Source organism: Pleurodeles waltl, chromosome 4_1, assembly GCF_031143425.1.
Source record: "Pleurodeles waltl isolate 20211129_DDA chromosome 4_1, aPleWal1.hap1.20221129, whole genome shotgun sequence".
Lineage (NCBI taxonomy): Eukaryota > Metazoa > Chordata > Amphibia > Caudata > Salamandridae > Pleurodeles > Pleurodeles waltl.
The window spans coordinates 331088882-331111204 of NC_090442.1; the positions used below are offsets into that span (position 1 = coordinate 331088882).

General features: G+C 47.4%; 1 protein-coding gene across 2 annotated transcripts in view; it reads right to left on the reverse strand.

Moving 5' to 3' along the window:
• The window catches only part of CWF19L1 (CWF19 like cell cycle control factor 1), a 276784-nt gene that overhangs the window by 112329 nt on the left and 142132 nt on the right, over positions 1-22323 (reverse strand). For both annotated transcript variants that reach the window (XM_069228444.1, XM_069228445.1), the window contains one exon: positions 4982-5093. In XM_069228444.1, coding sequence (XP_069084545.1) covers positions 4982-5093 — 112 coding nt within the window. The remainder of the gene's footprint in view (positions 1-4981; positions 5094-22323) is intronic.

Below are 22323 nucleotides of genomic sequence, written 5' to 3' on the forward strand. Positions count from 1 at the left end.
CAGGTAAAAAGAATTGAAAAAGCAAAATGTCAGACTACCGAATAAAAAGTCTTAATTATTGAATTAATTTCTTTAAACTCCTAATCTGGAGGACCACAATGTAACTTTACAGGATTATGCCAACACCACTACACTCTGTCGAAAGATGTGTCCATAACTTGGTATTTCCATAAGCCAACCTACAACATCATGCAATCTGACGTTTAAGCTCTGGTTGAAGAAATGGCTTGGCCTAAGCATCAGGAAGAAACTAACAGGAATTAGATGGTCGCTACTGTAAAATTTATGCAAGCAAATTGGACGTTGTCTTCTACATAGGCAACAGCAAGTGGAAGACTTCCAGTGCTCTGAGGATTACGACAACAAAAGAAACTTCCTTCAACAGAAGGACCACTGGGTGGCTCCATGTCCAACTCTGGTGAGGTGCCCAGGCCATTGGCATTTTCTAAATTTAGGTAAAAGCCCTCATCAGAGTAGGGATGGGGAGAGGTCTGTCTGCCTCCTTTTGATCATTTTCATCAAGTGTAAATTCTGTAGAAATGAAAAAGAGTAACTTTTTGTGGATGTACAAAGAAGAAAGATGCTAAGTAAATCTTAAGGATAATGAAAATACAAGTGAATGTATGATCTGAACAATTTTGCTGATTTAATAAACTTAGAACAAGGTGAAAACCTTTCAGAACACAACATTATCATAGATATACAAAGTGAAACTGATTTAGCTCCCGACAGTAATTTAAAAATGACATCTACATTCAAACCAAACACAGAAGACTTTCAAATGACAGTAGGGTTTGAATTTTTCATCTAAAAGATTGGTAAAAAAGCTTGCATCACGGAAAATAGATTGAAAAAGCCAAATGAAACAGAAAGAATGATCTTGGAAGGCATAAGAAAATAAAAGCATTAAAATAAAAAGAGCTTATAAGGATGGAAATCCAATGAATAAATGAAAGAACTATATTACATTCTGGATACCTGGCAAGGAAAACACATACTTGCTTAAGAGGAATTCAATTTCCTTCTCATTAAAATAATAATAATAATAAGCATGGCCACATTTTTTACTATCCCAAAAATTCATCAGGCAGAAAGCCCACTAGGAGGAAGACAGCTTACCATAGAAATCGGCAATTTGAATGAAAATGTCTTAAAGTGTGTTGATAACTTTCTAGTGCCTTTAAATTTAAAACTACAATGTTAGCTTAAGGACACAGATTTCTTAAAAACATATGCCCAAATGAATGGGGGGAAAATATTTTATTCTAATTGCTATGGATATAGTGTATACGTATACAGAGCCTGGCCTTTCTCAATATGAAATCATCAAGTTACTGTGAACACTCAAATTTGCTTCAGTAAGCATTCGATTTTGTTCAGAAATAATTACTGTGCCGTCATTTCCTATACCGATAACACCCAACTCATCCTATCCCTGGCGGACAAAACAACAACCATCAGGACTAACTTCACCAACTGCATGACAATACTAGCAGACTGGATGCAAACAACTGCCTGGAGCTCAACTCCGACAAGCCAGAAGTACTGGTCATGGCAAGAAGACCTACCTATGGGACTCCATGTAGTGATATGTGTGTTTGACCACTGACTTCGTGTTGCACCACTTTGCACTTGGCTTAGCTGTCCACTGTCACATTAGTGGTCACCAGTTACAGACCTTATTTTGTATTCAGCTTAGCCTTAGCTTCACTGCCACATTAAAAGCTGAAAGTGATTTTCCATGTTGTACAATGTGCATTCTGACTTGTTTTCTTACTTTTTCCCATCAAGGGCATAGGCTGATAAGAATGTACTCAGATCGCAAGGAACGGCCTTGTTTTGATTTGGCACCTTGGGATTGTGGCCACATCCCAACGTGTTATTTTCAAAGCTAGCCAAAAGCAATCAGCATTTTTTGAATAACTAAACTTCTGCAGGGAGAGGCAAGTCTGGAATTTTCCTCTCTTGTTTCTTTAAAGTATAAGAGGCCGAGACCAGATGGACCGGGGACAATGCAGATCTCAGGCGCATCCAGGACGCTGGAGTGTGTCATCCTTACCGTTAGGATAATTGATAGATATAGATCTCCCTCCCTCACTTCCTCCCGCCCTACCCCCCTCCCTCACTCCCTCCCCTCCTCTTGATCGATTCTGGGATCTGGCAATTATATGCTGATAGGAGAGAGATGAAGGAGTGTTGCCCTTGCCTCATGGTGATGCATACTATTTAATTCATTATTTGCTTTGCATTATAATATAGATGCATATATTTGTTGTGAATGTTGCAGTGGAGAATCATTTGTAGATTATTGCTGTGACCATTTTTAAACAAGCGCTTTCAACATGCTAATCTCCTTTTAGGAATCTTGTGAAGTGAAATAATAAATGTCTTCTTTGGACTAAGAAGCACATTCCAAAGATTTTTTGTCAGTGCATGAATGTGTCAGCTCGGCCATTAGTGAAAAGTAAAACACTCCACCTGGCGGCCGTCTAAGCTAGGACCCACAGATCAAGTAGGAAATCTAGGGATCATCCTAGTCAGCAAGCTCAATATGGCAGTTCAAGTCAATTCAATGAGCACCTCTTGCTTTCACATCTTATGCATGCTCCGAAAGATCTTCAAATGGTTGCCTCACAACACCAGAAGGACTGTCACACAAACACTGATCACCAACAAGCTGGACTACGTTAACACTCTCCGAGCTGGAATTTCAAAACAACTCCTACAGACTACAGACCATCCCGAATACCACTGCAAGACTTGTATTCAACACCTCCCACATCACTCCGCACCTTTAGAAGCTTCACTGGCTCACCATTCACAAGCACAGCCAATTCAAACTTCTCTCACACAGATACAAAGCCCTACACAAGACAGGACCAGAATACCTGAACAGCTGCATACACTTTCACCAACCCACCAGACACCTACGCTCTGTTTCACTCTCACCCGCATACATTTCCAGCATCTGCAAAAGCAAGACTGGAGGTCCCTCATTCTCCTACACTGCACCAAGACATAGAACAACCTCCCTCAACTCATCAGGACCTTCTCCTTAATTCTTGGTTTCTGCAATAAGCTGAAGACCTGGCTCTCTGTAGAAGCACCTGTATTAGCCTGGATACCCTCTTGGGTGATTAGTGTGCTACACAAATCAATATATCTTAACACTGCCCATGTAGAGGGCTTCAGCTCCATTGACAGAGGAAAATTCCTCTCGCACCCCATGATGTTGGCCTTTTGGTGTACTCTTCCACCTCCTATGGAGTTCGAGCATTGAAACATTTGAGGAACTATTTTACATCTCAAAAGTACACTTGTGGCACATTAAATTATTTATATCATGGAAATATTTTATACAGAACGCAATCATTTTTTGTTTTGTTTTTTTCCACTACAGCAAGCTTTTTCAAATATTTTAGTCAGAGCTCAATAAGCAAGCTTTGTCAATCCGTATTTAGAATATGTGCAAACAAATGTCAAAAGGTCTGCAGTATCAAGTTTACTCAGTGAAAAGTTACTTTCATGACAATTTCAGGCGGATGTCATCTACACAGTCACTATGCTTATATTAGAAGGCAGTAATGAGCTCCACACTGTAGATTACATAAACATGCAAAATAAACAAATGTACGCCATCTGGACTGCAAGTTTATGTGACTACATGCTCTACAGCAGGGGCTTCACTTTCCAAATGCTGGTAGACCTCTGGACCTTACTGAACTACATTACACGTTCCCTTTTAATTAGCATTAAAAATGTATAATTTGCCTTGGTGTACTCTGAGCCCTTCCAACGTTTTTAACCATACTGATATATATTTTTGTTTTCTTACAATCGATTCTGTACCAGAGTAGTAAAAATTAGGAATGTTTATAGAGGAGAGATAACCTGGGGTGTGGGACTCGATATGCAGTACCATGGAAAGTGTTGGGAAGTCATGGATTAAGCGGCTGGGTTCCATACAATGCACTTTTGTTATGCCGATCATAAACGGTCCCCTCTCCTTGCAGCGCATTTGGCTGGCACACAAGCATCAAGATTTCTGCCCTAACGTTTTCTTTAGTTTAAAGTAAGTTACAGCTCTAGACAATACCCACTGACGCGACCGCTTCTGGAGCTTACTATACCCTGGGGTAGTTTGAAGCAATTTGTTAGTTCCGGCCCTTACGAGCAAGGATGCAGGAAAAACTGTGAATTATTAAATTTTAGACTATGAAGCGCAAATTATTCAACCATGTCAAATCTTTGGGGCAAATGCCACATAAAAGGTCAGCAAATTGAAACCAATACCTCCAATTCTGCAATTCGAAACGAGAGACAGGCAATTATTAGAATCGACTTTCTTTCTACATTCATAAAAGTGTTTAGATTAAACGTTAGTCGATTTAGCCCTCTGGTCCTGTCCATCTCGTGTCACCCCCGTAAAATTAAATGGTAGGAGCACAATACTCCAGTGAACCAAGGGCAAACCCTAATGTCTCATCGACGCTAGGTCTCAAGAAGCAGACTTGAAAATTAGTTCCATAATTCAGAAAATCCAAAAGTGTGTTTTTCACCAACAAACGAAAAAGAAGGGGAGTGTTTCCCCGCAAGGGAAACACTCTTGTTAATAATAAACAGTAACGTAAAGTTAATTAATGCATCAACCGTCTACGGTAACCTTTCAAATAACGTTGTTCTGGTTTAATTAGCAGAAACGGCCTGGTTGGTAGGGTTGGATAGAATAGCTTTTCTTCCTGAAAAAAAGAATTTACAAAAATCACTTGCCAGTAGCCTGCGTGACAGCTGAACACGAGGGCATGCTTCGTGCATAAAAAAAACAGACATGCGAGATACGGGCGAGAGACTCATTTGGAAGAAAAAAAAAATGTCTCCCGTGGACGAAAATCACCAAAGATTCGGTGCCAGGGAAATTGTGTTTACATGTAGGCCGCAGCGATCCGGCTTTTGCAATAAAGTATTGTACCAGCTTACTCACGAGCTTTCCGAGGTTGTTTCGGCTGGGAATGCGGCCCATCTCTCCCTCCCGAATGACGTTTCTTTCCATGCTGTTTGCTGAGATCAAAGAAAAACTGTGGCGCAGGCTCATCCTGTTTGGGCGCAGAAAAATCTTAATTAGAATGAGCACTCAAAGCTGCGCTTTCACCAACTCCAATAAAGAACTTTCACATTCAGTAACGGCAAAATTCAAAACCAAAGCACCCCCGTAATATGAGGGCGCATGACAAAGCTAGCGTAGATCTGGACGTCAGTTGGGGATCAACTTCATTGCTTTCAATCACTTTTTTACTACACTAATAGTGAATAATAATATACCATTCACTATTAGTGTAATAAAAATATAGTACAGTTAACTGGATTATGACCCTCCTTGGTAGCTGAGGTAAGTAAAACACTTAAATGTATGTTGCGTCCATGCTGTGCTTATGTTAAAAAAAATATAAAAAAGTGTGTGCATCAGCGAATGTGTGTATGTGTAACCATGTGTGTGACTGAAAGTAAAGATAAAATATTGTGTGATGTCACTTCCGCTGGCATTTTGGTGAACTGACGCCCATGCCAACAGCTGAGAAAAAAAACAAGCTTCGAGCAGCCAGCGCAGGCATATTGGTTAGAAAGGATAAAAGACTGATCCTGTTGCCAACACCAATCCCAAGACCAATACGTTAAAAATATCACAAAATAATTTATAAAATTCCCCAAAGTTTGGCAACCCTCACAAACCAATATTTTTCAGCACAACCGTGAAAAAGTAGCCCAAGAGTGCGTGATCTAGTCCAATCTGGCAACACTGCCACGCAATCCTGCAAGCAGTTTGTGCTACAGAGGAAAGACCAGAAGCATAATACTCAGCAAAACACCCAAGTAGCACAACACTGACCTCTGCTGGTCAAGAGATTGAATCCCAACTGAGCCTTCCAGCATTACATTTTGGGATGGAAACCGTAATCAACAGCATTTTAGCAAAGAGGACTGAAAACAGTGTAGAATATAACAAGTGGGTTCACAGAGACAATAAACACACTTGTCTTTGAGACAGTTCTATGTAACCAAGTTGAAAGAGTGGTCACAAAGCGCCATCTATCCTTTAAATTATACTCCTATTCTCCGGATAAGGCAATCACTCGGCCTATCTGACACAAAAGTACAATTTCGCTTATTATCCCTGGCACCAATTTGGACTTCGGCATAAATGGTAGTTTGCTCACAGCTCACAATCCTGATTCGAGTCAAACTAATTCACCTGCACATTTTTGCCCATACGATCATGTGTAAAATGTAAAGTTCCACGTTTGTGTCCTTCTAAACAGGGTAACATGCAAAATCATCTCCTTAATCCACATTGCGAGGCTCCCAATGGGACAAAACACACTGTAAATACTCTCGGGGACTAGTATTTACCACCCAAACTAGCACGGTACTTGCAATAAAGCTTCAGGGTCTACATAAACGTAGGGCAGGCGGACAAATAGGTTAACCTGTATCAGATCATCTGCGCAGTTATCTTTCTATCAAAGATAAACATCAGTTGTGAGGATGGAATTTAAAATTTACCAGCAGTACTTTTAACACATGATGTGCACCGACACTGTCACATCAGCTATCATCAACGGAATAAATGTGTTATGATGTGCATCAGTCAAGGTTTTAATTAAAATAAATAACAGGGTTGATGAATAGTATCGGGTCTGAGTCTTTGTAAGTCTGTGTAAGTCTTTGTAAGTCTTTGTAACACGGAGTCCAACGCCAAATCAAATTACTTACACTAGAAAGGTGACCAGGATAAATCGTATAGGTTTATTCAAAATTATGATAATTACAGAAGGCAACTAGTAGTTCATCAATCAATTATGAATTAGCTCAATCAAAACAGTTCATGAGAGGACAAACATAAGGTCAATCTTTGAATCAAGCAACAGCCACAACCAATTATAAAGTAACCAGAGTAGCGTAGAGTCTGTACAGTTAGGAAGGCAGGGACAATCTAAGTATAAAGTTAATAACTTCGTAGTGTAGACGTTTGCTCAGTTTAAAAACCTAACTAAATCTGGTAAATAGGTTTTACGCAGAAATGCCACACATATTTAGGTACTGCTAATGGTCTGAAAGGTTAGCACCGTATGGAGACAAACCATAACCATTCAAATACATACGATACATTTGGTAAGATATGTAAGGAAATGCCTCCTTGGCATGGTTACCCCCTGACTTTTTGCCTTTGCTGATGCTATGTTTTGAATTGAAAGTGTGCTGAGGCCTGCTAACCAGGCCCCAGCACCAGTGTTCTTTCCCTAACCTGTACTTTTGTATCCACAATTGGCACACCCTGGCATCCAGGTAAGTCCCTTGTAACTGGTACCTCTGGTACCAAGGGCCCTGATGCCAGGGAAGGTCTCTAAGGGCTGCAGCATGACTTATGCCACCCTGGAGACCCCTCACTCAGCACAGACACACTGCTTGCCAGCTTGTGTGTGCTGGTGAGAACAAAAGGAGTAAGTCGACATGGCACTCCCCTCAGGGTGCCATGCCAGCCTCTCACTGCCTATGCAAGTATAGATAAGTCACCCCTCTAGCAGGCCTTACAGCCCTAAGGCAGGGTGCACTATACCATAGGTGAGGGCACCAGTGCATGAGCACTGTGCCCCTACAGTGTCTAAGCCAAACCTTAGACATTGTAAGTGCAGGGTAGCCATAAGAGTATATGGTCTGGGAGTTTGTCAAACACGAACTCCACAGCACCATAATGGCTACACTGAAAACTGAGAAGTTTGGTATCAAACTTCTCAGCACAATAAATGCACACTGATGCCAGTGTACATTTTATTGTGAAACACACCCCAGAGGGCACCTTAGAGGTGCCCCCTGAAACTGTATCCAACTATCTGTGTAGGCTGACTGGTTCCAGCAGCCTGCCACACTAGAGACATGTTCCTGGCCCCATGGGGAGAGTGCCTTTGTCACGCTGAGGACAGTAAAAAAGCCTGCACTGGGTGGAGATGCTAACACCTCCCCCAGGCAGGAGCTGTAACACCTGGCGGTGAGCCTCAAAGGCTCACCCCTTTGTTCCAGCACCGCAGGACACTCCAGCTAGTGGAGTTGCCCGCCCCCTCCGGCCACGGCCCCCACATTTGGCGGCAAGGCCGGAGGAAATAATGAGAATAACAAGGAGGAGTCACTGGCCAGTCAGGACAGCCCCTAAGGTGTCCTGAGCTGAAGTGACTAACTTTTAGAAATCCTCCATCTTGCAGATGGAGGATTCCCCCAATAGGATTAGGGATGTGACCCCCTCCCCTTGGGAGGAGGCACAAAGAGGGTGTACCCACCCTCAGGGCTAGTGGCCATTGGCTACTAACCCCCCCAGACCTAAACACGCCCTTAAATTTAGTATTTAAGGGCTCCCCTGAACCTAAGAATTTAGTTTCCTGCAACTTACAAGAAGAAGAGGACTGCTGAGCTGAAAGACCCCTGCAGAGGAAGAAAAGAAGACACCAACTGCTTTGGCCCCAGACCTACCGGCCTGTCTCCTGCCTTCCAAAGAAACCTGCTCCAGCGACGCTTTCCCAAGGACCAGCGACCTCTGAATCCTCAGAGGACTGCCCTGCTTCAAGAAAGACAAGAAACTCCCGAGGACAGCTGCACTGCTCCAAAAGAACTGCAACTTTGTTTCAAAGGAGCAGATTTAAAGACCCCGCACTGCACCCGGCGACCCCGACTTGACTGGTGGAGAACCAACACCTCAGGGAGGACCCTCCGGCGACTCAGAGACCGTGAGAAACCTAAGTTGTCCCCCCTGAGCCCCCACAGCGACGCCTGCAGAGGGAATCCCGAGGCTCCCTGTAGGAAGTTGGCTCTGTATGTGCTATTTCAAAGTAAGGAATAGCATGCACAGAGTCCAAGGGTTCCCCTTAGAGGTAAAATAGTGGTAAAAATAGATAATACTAATGCTCTATTTTGTGGTAGTGTGGTCGAGCAGTAGGCTTATCCAAGGAGTAGTGTTAAGCATTTGTTGTACATACACATAGACAATAAATGAGGTACACACACTCAGAGACAAATCCAGCCAATAGGTTTTGTTTAGAAAAATATCTTTTCTTAGTTTATTTTAAGAACCACAGGTTCAAATTTAACATGTAATATCTTGTTTGAAAGGTATTGCAGGTAAGTACATTAGGAACTTTGAATCATTTCAATTGCATGTATACTTTTCAAGTTATTCACAAATAGCTATTTCAAAAGTGGACACAGTGCAATTTTCACAGTTCCTGGGGGAGGTAAGTTTTTGTTAGTTTTACCAGGTAAGTAAGACACTTACAGGGTTCAGTTCTTGGTCCAAGGTAGCCCACCGTTGGGGGGTTCAGAGCAACCCCAAAGTTACCACACCAGCAGCTCAGGGCCGGTCAGGTGCAGAGTTCAAAGTGGTGCCCAAAACGCATAGGCTATAATGGAGAGAAGGGGGTGCCCCGGTTCCGGTCTGCTTGCAGGTAAGTACCCGCGTCTTCGGAGGGCAGACCAGGGGGGGTTTTGTAGGGCACCGGGGGGGACACAAGCCCACACAGAAATTTCACCCTCAGCGGCGCGGGGGCGGCCGGGTGCAGTGTTAGAACAAGCGTCGGGTTCGCAATGGAAGTCAATGAGAGATCAAGGGATCTCTTCAGCGCTGCAGGCAGGCAAGGGGGGGCTTCCTCGGGGAAACCTCCACTTGGGCAAGGGAGAGGGACTCCTGGGGGTCACTTCTGCAATGAAAGTCCGGTCCTTCAGATCCTGGGGGCTGCGGGTGCAGGGTCTTTTCCCGGCGTCGGGACTTAGGTTTCAGAGAGTCGCGGTCAGGGGAAGCCTCGGGATTCCCTCTGCAGGCGGCGCTGTGGGGGCTCAGGGGGGACAGGTTTTGGTACTCACAGTCGTAGAGTAGTCCGGGGGTCCTCCCTGAGGTGTTGGTTCTCCACCAGCCGAGTCGGGGTCGCCGGGTGCAGTGTTGCAAGTCTCACGCTTCTTGCGGGGAGTTGCAGGGTTCTTTAAAGCTGCTTCTTGAAACAAAGTTGCAGTCTTTTTGGAGCAGGTCCGCTGTCCTCGGGAGTTTCTTGTCGTCGTCGAAGCAGGGCAGTCCTCAGAGGATTCAGAGGTCGCTGGTCCCTTTGGAAGGCGTCGCTGGAGCAGAGTTCTTTGGAAGGCAGGAGACAGGCCGGTGAGTTTCTGGAGCCAAGGCAGTTGTCTTCTGGTCTTCCTCTGCAGGGGTTTTCAGCTAGGCAGTCCTTCTTCTTGTTGTTGCAGGAATCTAATTTTCTAGGGTTCAGGGTAGCCCTTAAATACTAAATTTAAGGGCGTGTTTAGGTCTGGGGGGTTAGTAGCCAATGGCTACTAGCCCTGAGGGTGGGTACACCCTCTTTGTGCCTCCTCCCAAGGGGAGGGGGTCACAATCCTAACCCTATTGGGGGAATCCTCCATCTGCAAGATGGAGGATTTCTAAAAGTTAGAGTCACCTCAGCTCAGGAAACCTTAGGGGCTGTCCTGACTGGCCAGTGACTCCTCCTTGTTATTCTCATTATTTTCTCCGGCCTTGCCGCCAAAAGTGGGGGCCGGGGCCGGAGGGGGCGGGCAACTCCACTAGCTGGAGTGTCCTGCGGTGCTGTGACAAAGGGGTGAGCCTTTGAGGCTCACCGCCAGGTGTTACAGCTCCTGCCTGGGGGAGGTGTTAGCATCTCCACCCAGTGCAGGCTTTGTTACTGGCCTCAGAGTGACAAAGGCACTCTCCCCATGGGGCCAGCAACATGTCTCTAGTGTGGCAGGCTGCTGGAACTAGTCAGCCTACACAGACAGTCGGTTAAGTTTCAGGGGGCACCTCTAAGGTGCCCTCTGGGGTGTATTTTGCAATAAAATGTACACTGGCATCAGTGTGCATTTATTGTGCTGAGAAGTTTGATACCAAACTTCCCAGTTTTCAGTGTAGCCATTATGGTGCTGTGGAGGTCGTGTTTGACAAACTCCCAGACCATATACTCTTATGGCTACCCTGCACTTACAATGTCTAAGGTTTTGTTTAGACACTGTAGGGGTACCATGCTCATGCACTGGTACCCTCACCTATGGTATAGTGCACCCTGCCTTAGGGCTGTAAGGCCTGCTAGAGGGGTGACTGACCTATACTGCATAGGCAGTGAGAGGCTGGCATGGCACCCTGAGGGGAGTGCCATGTCGACTTACTCATTTTGTTCTCACTAGCACACACAAGCTGGTAAGCAGTGTGTCTGTGCTGAGTGAGGGGTCTCTAGGGTGGCATAATACATGCTGCAGCCCTTAGAGACCTTCCCTGGCATCAGGGCCCTTGGTACCAGAGGTACCAGTTACAAGGGACTTATCTGGATGCCAGGGTGTGCCAATTGTGGAATCAATGGTACATTTTAGGTGAAAGAACACTGGTGCTGGGGCCTGGTTAGCAGGGTCCCAGCACACTTCTCAGTCAAGTCAGCATCAGTATCAGGCAAAAAGTGGGGGGTAACTGCAACAGGGAGCCATTTCTTTACACTCCCCCTGACCGCGACTGCCTGAACCTAAAGTCCCGACGGCTGGAAAAGACCCTGCACCCGCAGCCCCTAGCACCTGAAGGAACGGAACTTCTGTGCAGGAGTGACCCCCAGGAGGCCCTCTCCCTTGCCCAGGTGGTGGCTACCCCGAGGAGCCCCCACCCCCTTGCCTACCTGCACTGCTGAAGAGACCCCTTGGTCTCCCATTGAAATCTACAGAGAACCCGACGCTTGTTTGCACACTGCACCCGGCCGCCCCCGCGCTGCTGAGGGTGTACTTTCTGTGTGGACTTGTGTCCCCCCCCGGTGCCCTACAAAACCCCCCTGGTCTGCCCTCCGAAGACGCGGGTACTTACCTGCTGGCAGACTGGAACCGGGGCACCCGCTTCTCTCCATTGAAGCCTAAGTGTTTTGGGCACCTCTTTGACCTCTGCACCTGACCGGCCCTGAGCTGCTGGTGTGGTAACTTTGGGGTTGCTCTGAACCCCCAACGGTGGGCTACCTTGGACCCAAAACTGAGACCTGTAAGTGATTTACTTTCCTGCTAAAAATAACAATACTTTACCTCCCCCAGGAACTGTGAAAATTGCACTAAGTGTCCACTTTTAAAACAGCTTATTGTCTTTTATGAAAAAAGTATATATGCTACTGTGATTATTCAAAGTTCCTAAAGTACTTACCTGCAATACCTTTTGTAAGGAAATGCCTCCTTGGCATGGTTGCCCGCTGACTTTTTGCCTTTGCTGATGCTATGTTTACAATTGAAAGTGTGCTGAGGCCTGCTAACCAGGCCCCAGCACCAGTGTTCTTTCCCTAACCTGTACTTTTGTATCCACAATTGGCACACCCTGGCATCCAGATAAGTCCCTTGTAACTGGTACTTCTAGTACCAAGGGCCCTGATGCCAAGGAAGGTCTCTAAGGGCTGCAGCATGTCTTATGCCACCCTGGAGACCTCTCACTCAGCACAGACACACTGCTTGCCAGCTTGTGTGTGCTAGTGAGGACAAAACGAGTAAGTCGACATGGCACTCCCCTCAGGGTGCCATGCCAGCCTCTCACTGCCTATGCAGTATAGGTAAGACACCCCTCTAGCAGGCCTTACAGCCCTAAGGCAGGGTGCACTATACCACAGGTGAGGGTACCAGTGCATGAGCATGGTACCCCTACAGTGTCTAACCAAAACCTTAGACATTGTAAGTGCAGGGTAGCCATAAGAGTATATGGTCTGGGAGCCTGTCAAACACGAACTCCACAGCACCATAATGGCTACACTGAAAACTGGGAAGTTTGGTATCAAACTTCTCAGCACAATAAATGCACACTGATGCCAGTGTACATTTTATTGTAAAATACACCCCAGAGGGCACCTTAGAGGTGCCCCCTGAAACTTAACCGACTATCTGTGTAGGCTGACTAGTTTTAGCAGCCTGCCACAAACCGAGACATGTTGCTGGCCCCATGGGGAGAGTGCCTTTGTCACTCTGAGGCCAGTAACAAAGCCTGCACTGGGTGGAGATGCTAACACCTCCCCCAGGCAGGAATTGTCACACCTGGCGGTGAGCCTCAAAGGCTCACCTCCTTTGTGCCAACCCAGCAGGACACTCCAGCTAGTGGAGTTGCCCGCCCCCTCCGGCCAGGCCCCACTTTTGGCGGCAAGGCCGGAGAAAATAATGAGAAAAACAAGGAGGAGTCACTGGCCAGTCAGGACAGCCCCTAAGGTGTCCTGAGCTGAAGTGACTCTAACTTTTAGAAATCCTCCATCTTGCAGATGGAGGATTCCCCCAATAGGGTTAGGATTGTGACCCCCTCCCCTTGGGAGGAGGCACAAAGAGGGTGTACCCACCCTCAGGGCTAGTAGCCATTGGCTACTAACCCCCCAGACCTAAACACGCCCTTAAATTTAGTATTTAAGGGCTACCCTGAACCCTAGAAAATCAGATTCCTGCAACTACAAGAAGAAGGACTGCCTAGCTGAAAAACCCCTGCAGAGGAAGACCAGAAGACGACAACTGCCTTGGCTCCAGAAACTCACCGGCCTGTCTCCTGCCTTCCAAAGATCCTGCTCCAGCGACGCCTTCCAAAGGGACCAGCGACCTCGACATCCTCTGAGGACTGCCCCTGCTTCGAAAAGACAAGAAACTCCCGAGGACAGCGGACCTGCTCCAAGAAAAGCTGCAACTTTGTTTCCAGCAGCTTTAAAGAACCCTGCAAGCTCCCCGCAAGAAGCGTGAGACTTGCAACACTGCACCCGGCGACCCCGACTCGGCTGGTGGAGATCCGACACCTCAGGAGGGACCCCAGGACTACTCTGATACTGTGAGTACCAAAACCTGTCCCCCCTGAGCCCCCACAGCGCCGCCTGCAGAGGGAATCCCGAGGCTTCCCCTGACCGCGACTCTTTGAACCTAAAGTCCCGACGCCTGGGAGAGACCCTGCACCCGCAGCCCCCAGGACCTGAAGGACCGGACTTTCACTGGAGAAGTGACCCCCCGGAGTCCCTCTCCCTTGCCCAAGTGGAGGTTTCCCCGAGGAATCCCCCCCTTGCCTGCCTGCAGCGCTGAAGAGATCCCGAGATCTCTCATAGACTAACATTGAAAACCCGACGCTTGTTTCTACACTGCACCCGGCCGCCCCCGCGCTGCTGAGGGTGAAATTTCTGTGTGGGCTTGTGTCCCCCCCGGTGCCCTACAAAACCCCCCTGGTCTGCCCTCCGAAGACGCGGGTACTTACCTGCAAGCAGACCGGAACCGGGGCACCCCCTTCTCTCCATTCTAGCCTATGTGTTTTGGGCACCACTTTGAACTCTGCACCTGACCGGCCCTGAGCTGCTGGTGTGGTGACTTTGGGGTTGCTCTGAACCCCCAACGGTGGGCTACCTTGGACCAAGAACTAAGCCCTGTAAGTGCCTTACTTACCTGGTTAACCTAACAAATACTTACCTCCCCTAGGAACTGTGAAAATTGCACTAAGTGTCCACTTTTAAAACAGCTATTTGTCAATAACTTGAAAAGTATACATGCAATTTTGATGATTTGAAGTTCCTAAAGTACTTACCTGCAATACCTTTCGAATGAGATATTACATGTAGAATTTGAACCTGTGGTTCTTAAAATAAACTAAGAAAAGATATTTTTCTATATAAAAACCTATTGGCTGGATTTGTCTCTGAGTGTGTGTACCTCATTTATTGTCTATGTGTATGTACAACAAATGCTTAACACTACTCCTTGGATAAGCCTACTGCTCGACCACACTACCACAAAATAGAGCATTAGTATTATCTATTTTTACCACTATTTTACCTCTAAGGGGAACCCTTGGACTCTGTGCATGCTATTCCTTACTTTGAAATAGCACATACAGAGCCAACTTCCTACATTGGTGGATCAGCGGTGGGGTACAAGACTTTGCATTTGCTGGACTACTCAGCCAATACCTGATCACACGACAAATTCCAAAATTGTCATTAGAAATTGATTTTTGCAATTTGAAAAGTTTTCTAAATTCTTAAAAGACCTGCTAGGGCCTTGTGTTAGATCCTGTTTAGCATTTCTTTTAGAGTTTAAAAGTTTGTAAAAGTTTGAATTAGATTCTAGAACTAGTTGTAGATTCTTAAAAAGTATTCCAACTTTTAGAAGCAAAATGTCTAGCACAGATGTGACTGTGGTGGAACTCGACACCACACCTTACCTCCATCTTAAGATGAGGGAGCTAAGGTCACTCTGTAAAATAAAGAAAATAACAATGGGCCCCAAACCTACCAAAATACAGCTCCAGGAGCTTTTGGCAGAGTTTGAAAAGGCCAACCCCTCTGAGGGTGGCAACTCAGAGGAAGAGGATAGTGACTTGGAGGACAATTCCCCCCTACCAGTCCTATCTAGGGAGAACAGGGTCCCTCAAACCCTGACTCCTAAAATAATAGTCAGAGATGCTGGTTCCCTCACAGGAGAGACCAACACCTCTGAAATCACTGAGGATAGCCCCAGTGAAGAGGACATCCAGTTAGCCAGGATGGCCAAAAGATTGGCTTTGGAAAGACAGATCCTAGCCATAGAGAGGGAAAGACAAGAGATGGGCCTAGGACCCATCAATGGTGGCAGCAATATAAATAGGGTCAGAGATTCTCCTGACATGTTAAAAATCCCCAAAGGGATTGTGACAAAATTTGAAGATGGTGATGACATCACCAAGTGGTTCACAGCTTTTGAGAGGGCTTGTGTAACCAGAAAAGTGAACAGATCTCACTGGGGTGCTCTCCTTTGGGAAATGTTCACTGGAAAGTGTAGGGATAGACTCCTCACACTCTCTGGAAAAGATGCAGAATCTTATGACCTCATGAAGGGTACCCTGATTGAGGGCTTTGGATTCTCCACTGAGGAGTACAGGATTAGGTTCAGGGGGGCTCAAAAATCCTCGAGCCAGACCTGGGTTGACTTTGTTGACTACTCAGTGAAAACACTAGATGGTTGGATTCAAGGCAGTGGTGTAAGTAATTATGATGGGCTGTACAATTTATTTGTGAAGGAACACCTATTGAGTAATTGTTTCAATGATAAACTGCATCAGCATCTGGTAGACCTAGGACCAATTTCTCCCCAAGAATTGGGAAAGAAGGCGGACCATTGGGTCAAGACAAGGGTGTCCAAGACTTCAACAGGGGGTGACCAAAAGAAAGGGGTCACAAAGACTCCCCAGGGGAAGGGTGATGAGGCAACCAAAACTAAAAATAGTAAAGAGTCTTCTACAGGCCCCCAAAAACCTGCACAGGAGGGTGGGCCCAGAGCCTCTTCACAAAACAATGGGTACAAGGGTAAAAACTTTGATCCCAAAAAGGCCTGGTGTCATAGCTGTAAACAGCATGGACACCAAACTGGAGACAAGGCCTGTCCCAAGAAAGGTTCCACTCCAAACTCCCATCCAGGTAACACTGGTATGGCTAGTCTCCAAGTGGGATCAACAGTGTGCCCAGAGCAAATCAGGGTCCACACTGAAGCTACTCTAGTTTCTGAGGGTGGGGTGGATTTAGCCACACTAGCTGTCTGGCCGCCTAACATGCAAAAATACAGACAGCAACTCTTAATTAATGGGACTAGAATAGAGGGCCTGAGGGATACAGGTGCCAGTGTCACCATGGTGACAGAGAAACTGGTTTCCCCTGGCCAATACCTGACTGGAAAAACTTACACAGTCACCAACGCTGACAATCAGAGAAAAGTACATCCCATGGCAATGGTTACTTTAGAATGGGGAGGGGTCAATGGCCTGAAACAGGTGGTGGTCTCCTCAAATATCCCAGTGGACTGTCTGCTTGGAAATGACCTGGAGTCCTCAGCATGGGCTGAGGTAGAACTAAAAACCCATGCAGCAATGCTGGGTATCCCTGAACTGGTGTGTGTGAAAACAAGAGCACAATGCAAGGCACAGGGTGAAAAAGTAGAGCTGGAGTCTGGAAAAATGGCCCAGCCTACCAAGAGAACAGGAAAGTCAGTTGGGAAACCAACTGCAACACAGCAAAAGAAAGGGAACCTCTCTTCTCAGGAAGAAGTTCTGCCCTCTGAGGGAACTGAGCCTTTGGAGCTTGAACCTTACCAGGTTGAGCTCTTAGGCCCAGGGGGACCCTCAAGGGAGGAGCTGTGTAAGGGACAAGAAACCTGTCCCTCTCTTGAAGGCCTTATGCAGCAAGCTGCTGAAGAGTCCAAAGGCAAGAAAAATGGAACGCATAGGGTCTATTGGGAAGATGGACTCCTGTACACTGAGGCCAGAGACCCCAAACCTGGTGCCACTAGGAGAGTGGTAGTGCCTCAGCTGTTCAGAGAGTTCATCCTAACATTGGCCCATGACATTCCCCTTGCTGGGCATTTGGGACAAACCAAGACGTGGGAGAGGTTAGTCAACCACTTCTACTGGCCCAATATGTCCACCATGGTTAAGGAGTTTTGCCTCTCCTGCCCCACCTGTCAAGCCAGTGGTAAGACAGGTGGGCATCCAAAGGCCCCCCTCATTCCACTTCCAGTGGTGGGGGTGCCCTTTGAAAGAGTGGGTGTGGACATAGTTGGTCCACTAGAACCTCCCACAGCCTCAGGAAATATGTATATCCTGGTAGTAGTGGATCATGCTACCAGGTATCCTGAAGCTATTCCCCTTAGGTCGACTACTGCCCCTGCAGTAGCCAAGGCCCTCATTGGTATCTTTACCAGAGTGGGTTTCCCTAAGGAGGTGGTGTCTGACAGAGGTACTAACTTCATGTCAGCATACCTAAAGCACATGTGGAATGAGTGTGGAGTGACTTATAAATTCACTACACCTTACCATCCACAAACTAATGGCTTAGTTGAGAGATTCAACAAGACATTAAAGGGCATGATCATGGGGCTCCCAGAAAAACTCAAAAGGAGATGGGATGTCCTCCTGCCATGTCTGCTTTTCGCTTACAGGGAGGTACCACAGAAGGGAGTAGGGTTCTCACCCTTTGAACTTCTGTTTGGTCATCCTGTAAGGGGACCACTTGCCCTTGTTAAAGAAGGCTGGGAGAGACCTCTCCATGAGCCTAAACAGGACATAGTGGACTATGTACTTGGCCTTCGCTCTAGAATGGCAGAGTACATGGAAAAGGCAACCAAAAACCTTGAGGCCAGCCAACAGCTCCAGAAGTTTTGGTATGACCAAAAGGCTGCACTGGTTGAGTTCCAACCAGGGCAGAAAGTCTGGGTTCTGGAGCCTGTGGCTCCCAGGGCACTCCAGGACAAATGGAGTGGCCCTTACCCAGTACTAGAAAGGAAGAGTCAGGTCACCTACCTGGTGGACCTGGGCACAAGCAGGAGCCCCAAGAGGGTGATCCATGTAAACCGCCTTAAGCTCTTCCACGACAGGGCTGATGTCAATCTGTTGATGGTAACAGATGAGGATCAGGAGGCAGAGAGTGAACCTCTCCCTGATCTTCTGTCATCAGACCCAAAAGATGGCACAGTAGATGGAGTGATCTACTCAGACACCCTCTCTGGCCAACAGCAAGCTGATTGTAGGAGAGTCCTACAACAGTTTCCTGAACTCTTCTCCTTAACCCCTGGTCAGACACACCTGTGTACCCATGATGTGGACACAGGAGACAGCATGCCTGTCAAAAACAAAATCTTTAGACAGTCTGACCATGTTAAGGAAAGCATCAAGGTGGAAGTCCACAAGATGCTGGAATTGGGAGTAATTGAGCGCTCTGACAGCCCCTGGGCTAGCCCAGTGGTCTTAGTCCCCAAACCTCACACCAAAGATGGAAAGAAAGAGATGAGGTTTTGTGTGGACTACAGAGGGCTCAATTCTGTCACCAAGACAGATGCTCATCCAATTCCAAGAGCTGATGAGCTCATAGACAAATTAGGTGCTGCCAAATTCTTAAGTACCTTTGACTTGACAGCAGGGTACTGGCAAATAAAAATGGCACCTGGAGCAAAAGAGAAAACAGCATTCTCCACACCTGATGGGCATTATCAGTTTACTGTTATGCCCTTTGGTTTAAAGAATGCCCCTGCCACCTTCCAAAGGTTGGTGAATCAAGTCCTTGCTGGCTTGGAGTCCTTTAGCACAGCTTATCTTGATGATATTGCTGTCTTTAGCTCCACCTGGCAGGATCACCTGGTCCACCTGAAGAAGGTTTTGAAGGCTCTGCAATCTGCAGGCCTCTCTATCAAGGCATCCAAATGCCAGATAGGGCAGGGAACTGTGGTTTACTTGGGACACCTTGTAGGTGGAGGCCCAGTTCAGCCACTCCAACCCAAGATCCAGACTATTCTGGACTGGGTAGCTCCAAAAACCCAGACTCAAGTCAGGGCATTCCTTGGCTTGACTGGGTATTACAGGAGGTTTGTGAAGGGATATGGATCCATTGTGACAGCCCTCACTGAACTCACCTCCAAGAAAATGCCCAAGAAAGTGAACTGGACTGTAGAATGCCAACAGGCCTTTGACACCCTGAAACAGGCAATGTGCTCAGCACCAGTTCTAAAAGCTCCAGATTATTCTAAGCAGTTCATTGTGCAGACTGATGCCTCTGAACATGGGATAGGGGCAGTTTTGTCCCAAACAAATGATGATGGCCTTGACCAGCCTGTTGCTTTCATTAGCAGGAGGTTACTCCCCAGGGAGCAGCGTTGGAGTGCCATTGAGAGGGAGGCCTTTGCTGTGGTTTGGTCCCTGAAGAAGCTGAGACCATACCTCTTTGGGACTCACTTCCTAGTTCAAACTGACCACAGACCTCTCAAATGGCTGATGCAAATGAAAGGTGAAAATCCTAAACTGTTGAGGTGGTCCATCTCCCTACAGGGAATGGACTTTATAGTGGAACACAGACCTGGGACTGCCCATGCCAATGCAGATGGCCTTTCCAGGTGCTTCCACTTAGAAAATGAAGACTCTCTTGGGAAAGGTTAGTCTCATCCTCTTTCGTTTGGGGGGGGGTTGTGTAAGGAAATGCCTCCTTGGCATGGTTGCCCCCTGACTTTTTGCCTTTGCTGATGCTATGTTTACAATTGAAAGTGTGCTGAGGCCTGCTAACCAGGCCCCAGCACCAGTGTTCTTTCCCTAACCTGTACTTTTGTATCCACAATTGGCAGACCCTGGCATCCAGATAAGTCCCTTGTAACTGGTACTTCTAGTACCAAGGGCCCTGATGCCAAGGAAGGTCTCTAAGGGCTGCAGCATGTCTTATGCCACCCTGGAGACCTCTCACTCAGCACAGACACACTGCTTGCCAGCTTGTGTGTGCTAGTGAGGACAAAACGAGTAAGTCGACATGGCACTCCCCTCAGGGTGCCATGCCAGCCTCTCACTGCCTATGCAGTATAGGTAAGACACCCCTCTAGCAATCCTTACAGCCCTAAGGCAGGGTGCACTATACCACAGGTGAGGGTACCAGTGCATGAGCATGGTACCCCTACAGTGTCTAACCAAAACCTTAGACATTGTAAGTGCAGGGTAGCCATAAGAGTATATGGTCTGGGAGCCTGTCAAACACGAACTCCACAGCACCATAATGGCTACACTGAAAACTGGGAAGTTTGGTATCAAACTTCTCAGCACAATAAATGCACACTGATGCCAGTGTACATTTTATTGTAAAATACACCCCAGAGGGCACCTTAGAGGTGCCCCCTGAAACTTAACCGACTATCTGTGTAGGCTGACTAGTTTTAGCAGCCTGCCACAAACCGAGACATGTTGCTGGCCCCATGGGGAGAGTGCCTTTGTCACTCTGAGGCCAGTAACAAAGCCTGCACTGGGTGGAGATGCTAACACCTCCCCCAGGCAGGAATTGTCACACCTGGCGGTGAGCCTCAAAGGCTCACCTCCTTTGTGCCAACCCAGCAGGACACTCCAGCTAGTGGAGTTGCCCGCCCCCACCGGCGAGGCCCCACTTTTGGCGGCAAGGCCGGAGAAAATAATGAGAAAAACAAGGAGGAGTCACTGGCCAGTCAGGACAGCCCCTAAGGTGTCCTGAGCTGAAGTGACTCTAACTTTTAGAAATCCTCCATCTTGCAGATGGAGGATTCCCCCAATAGGGTTAGGATTGTGACCCCCTCCCCTTGGGAGGAGGCACAAAGAGGGTGTACCCACCCTCAGGGCTAGTAGCCATTGGCTACTAACCCCCCAGACCTAAACACGCCCTTAAATTTAGTATTTAAGGGCTACCCTGAACCCTAGAAAATCAGATTCCTGCAACTACAAGAAGAAGGACTGCCTAGCTGAAAAACCCCTGCAGAGGAAGACCAGAAGACGACAACTGCCTTGGCTCCAGAAACTCACCGGCCTGTCTCCTGCCTTCCAAAGATCCTGCTCCAGCGACGCCTTCCAAAGGGACCAGCGACCTCGACATCCTCTGAGGACTGCCCCTGCTTCGAAAAGACAAGAAACTCCAGAGGACAGCGGACCTGCTCCAAGAAAAGCTGCAACTTTGTTTCCAGCAGCTTTAAAGAACCCTGCAAGCTCCCCGCAAGAAGCGTGAGACTTGCAACACTGCACCCGGCGACCCCGACTCGGCTGGTGGAGATCCGACACCTCAGGAGGGACCCCAGGACTACTCTGATACTGTGAGTACCAAAACCTGTCCCCCCTGAGCCCCCACAGCGCCGCCTGCAGAGGGAATCCCGAGGCTTCCCCTGACCGCGACTCTTTGAACCTAAAGTCCCGACGCCTGGGAGAGACCCTGCACCCGCAGCCCCCAGGACCTGAAGGACCGGACTTTCACTGGAGAAGTGACCCCCAGGAGTCCCTCTCCCTTGCCCAAGTGGAGGTTTCCCCGAGGAATCCCCCCCTTGCCTGCCTGCAGCGCTGAAGAGATCCCGAGATCTCTCATAGACTAACATTGAAAACCCGACGCTTGTTTCTACACTGCACCCGGCCGCCCCCGCGCTGCTGAGGGTGAAATTTCTGTGTGGGCTTGTGTCCCCCCCGGTGCCCTACAAAACCCCCCTGGTCTGCCCTCCGAAGACGCGGGTACTTACCTGCAAGCAGACCGGAACCGGGGCACCCCCTTCTCTCCATTCTAGCCTATGTGTTTTGGGCACCACTTTGAACTCTGCACCTGACCGGCCCTGAGCTGCTGGTGTGGTGACTTTGGGGTTGCTCTGAACCCCCAACGGTGGGCTACCTTGGACCAAGAACTAAGCCCTGTAAGTGCCTTACTTACCTGGTTAACCTAACAAATACTTACCTCCCCTAGGAACTGTGAAAATTGCACTGTGTCCACTTTTAAAACAGCTATTTGTCAATAACTTGAAAAGTATACATGCAATTTTGATGATTTGAAGTTC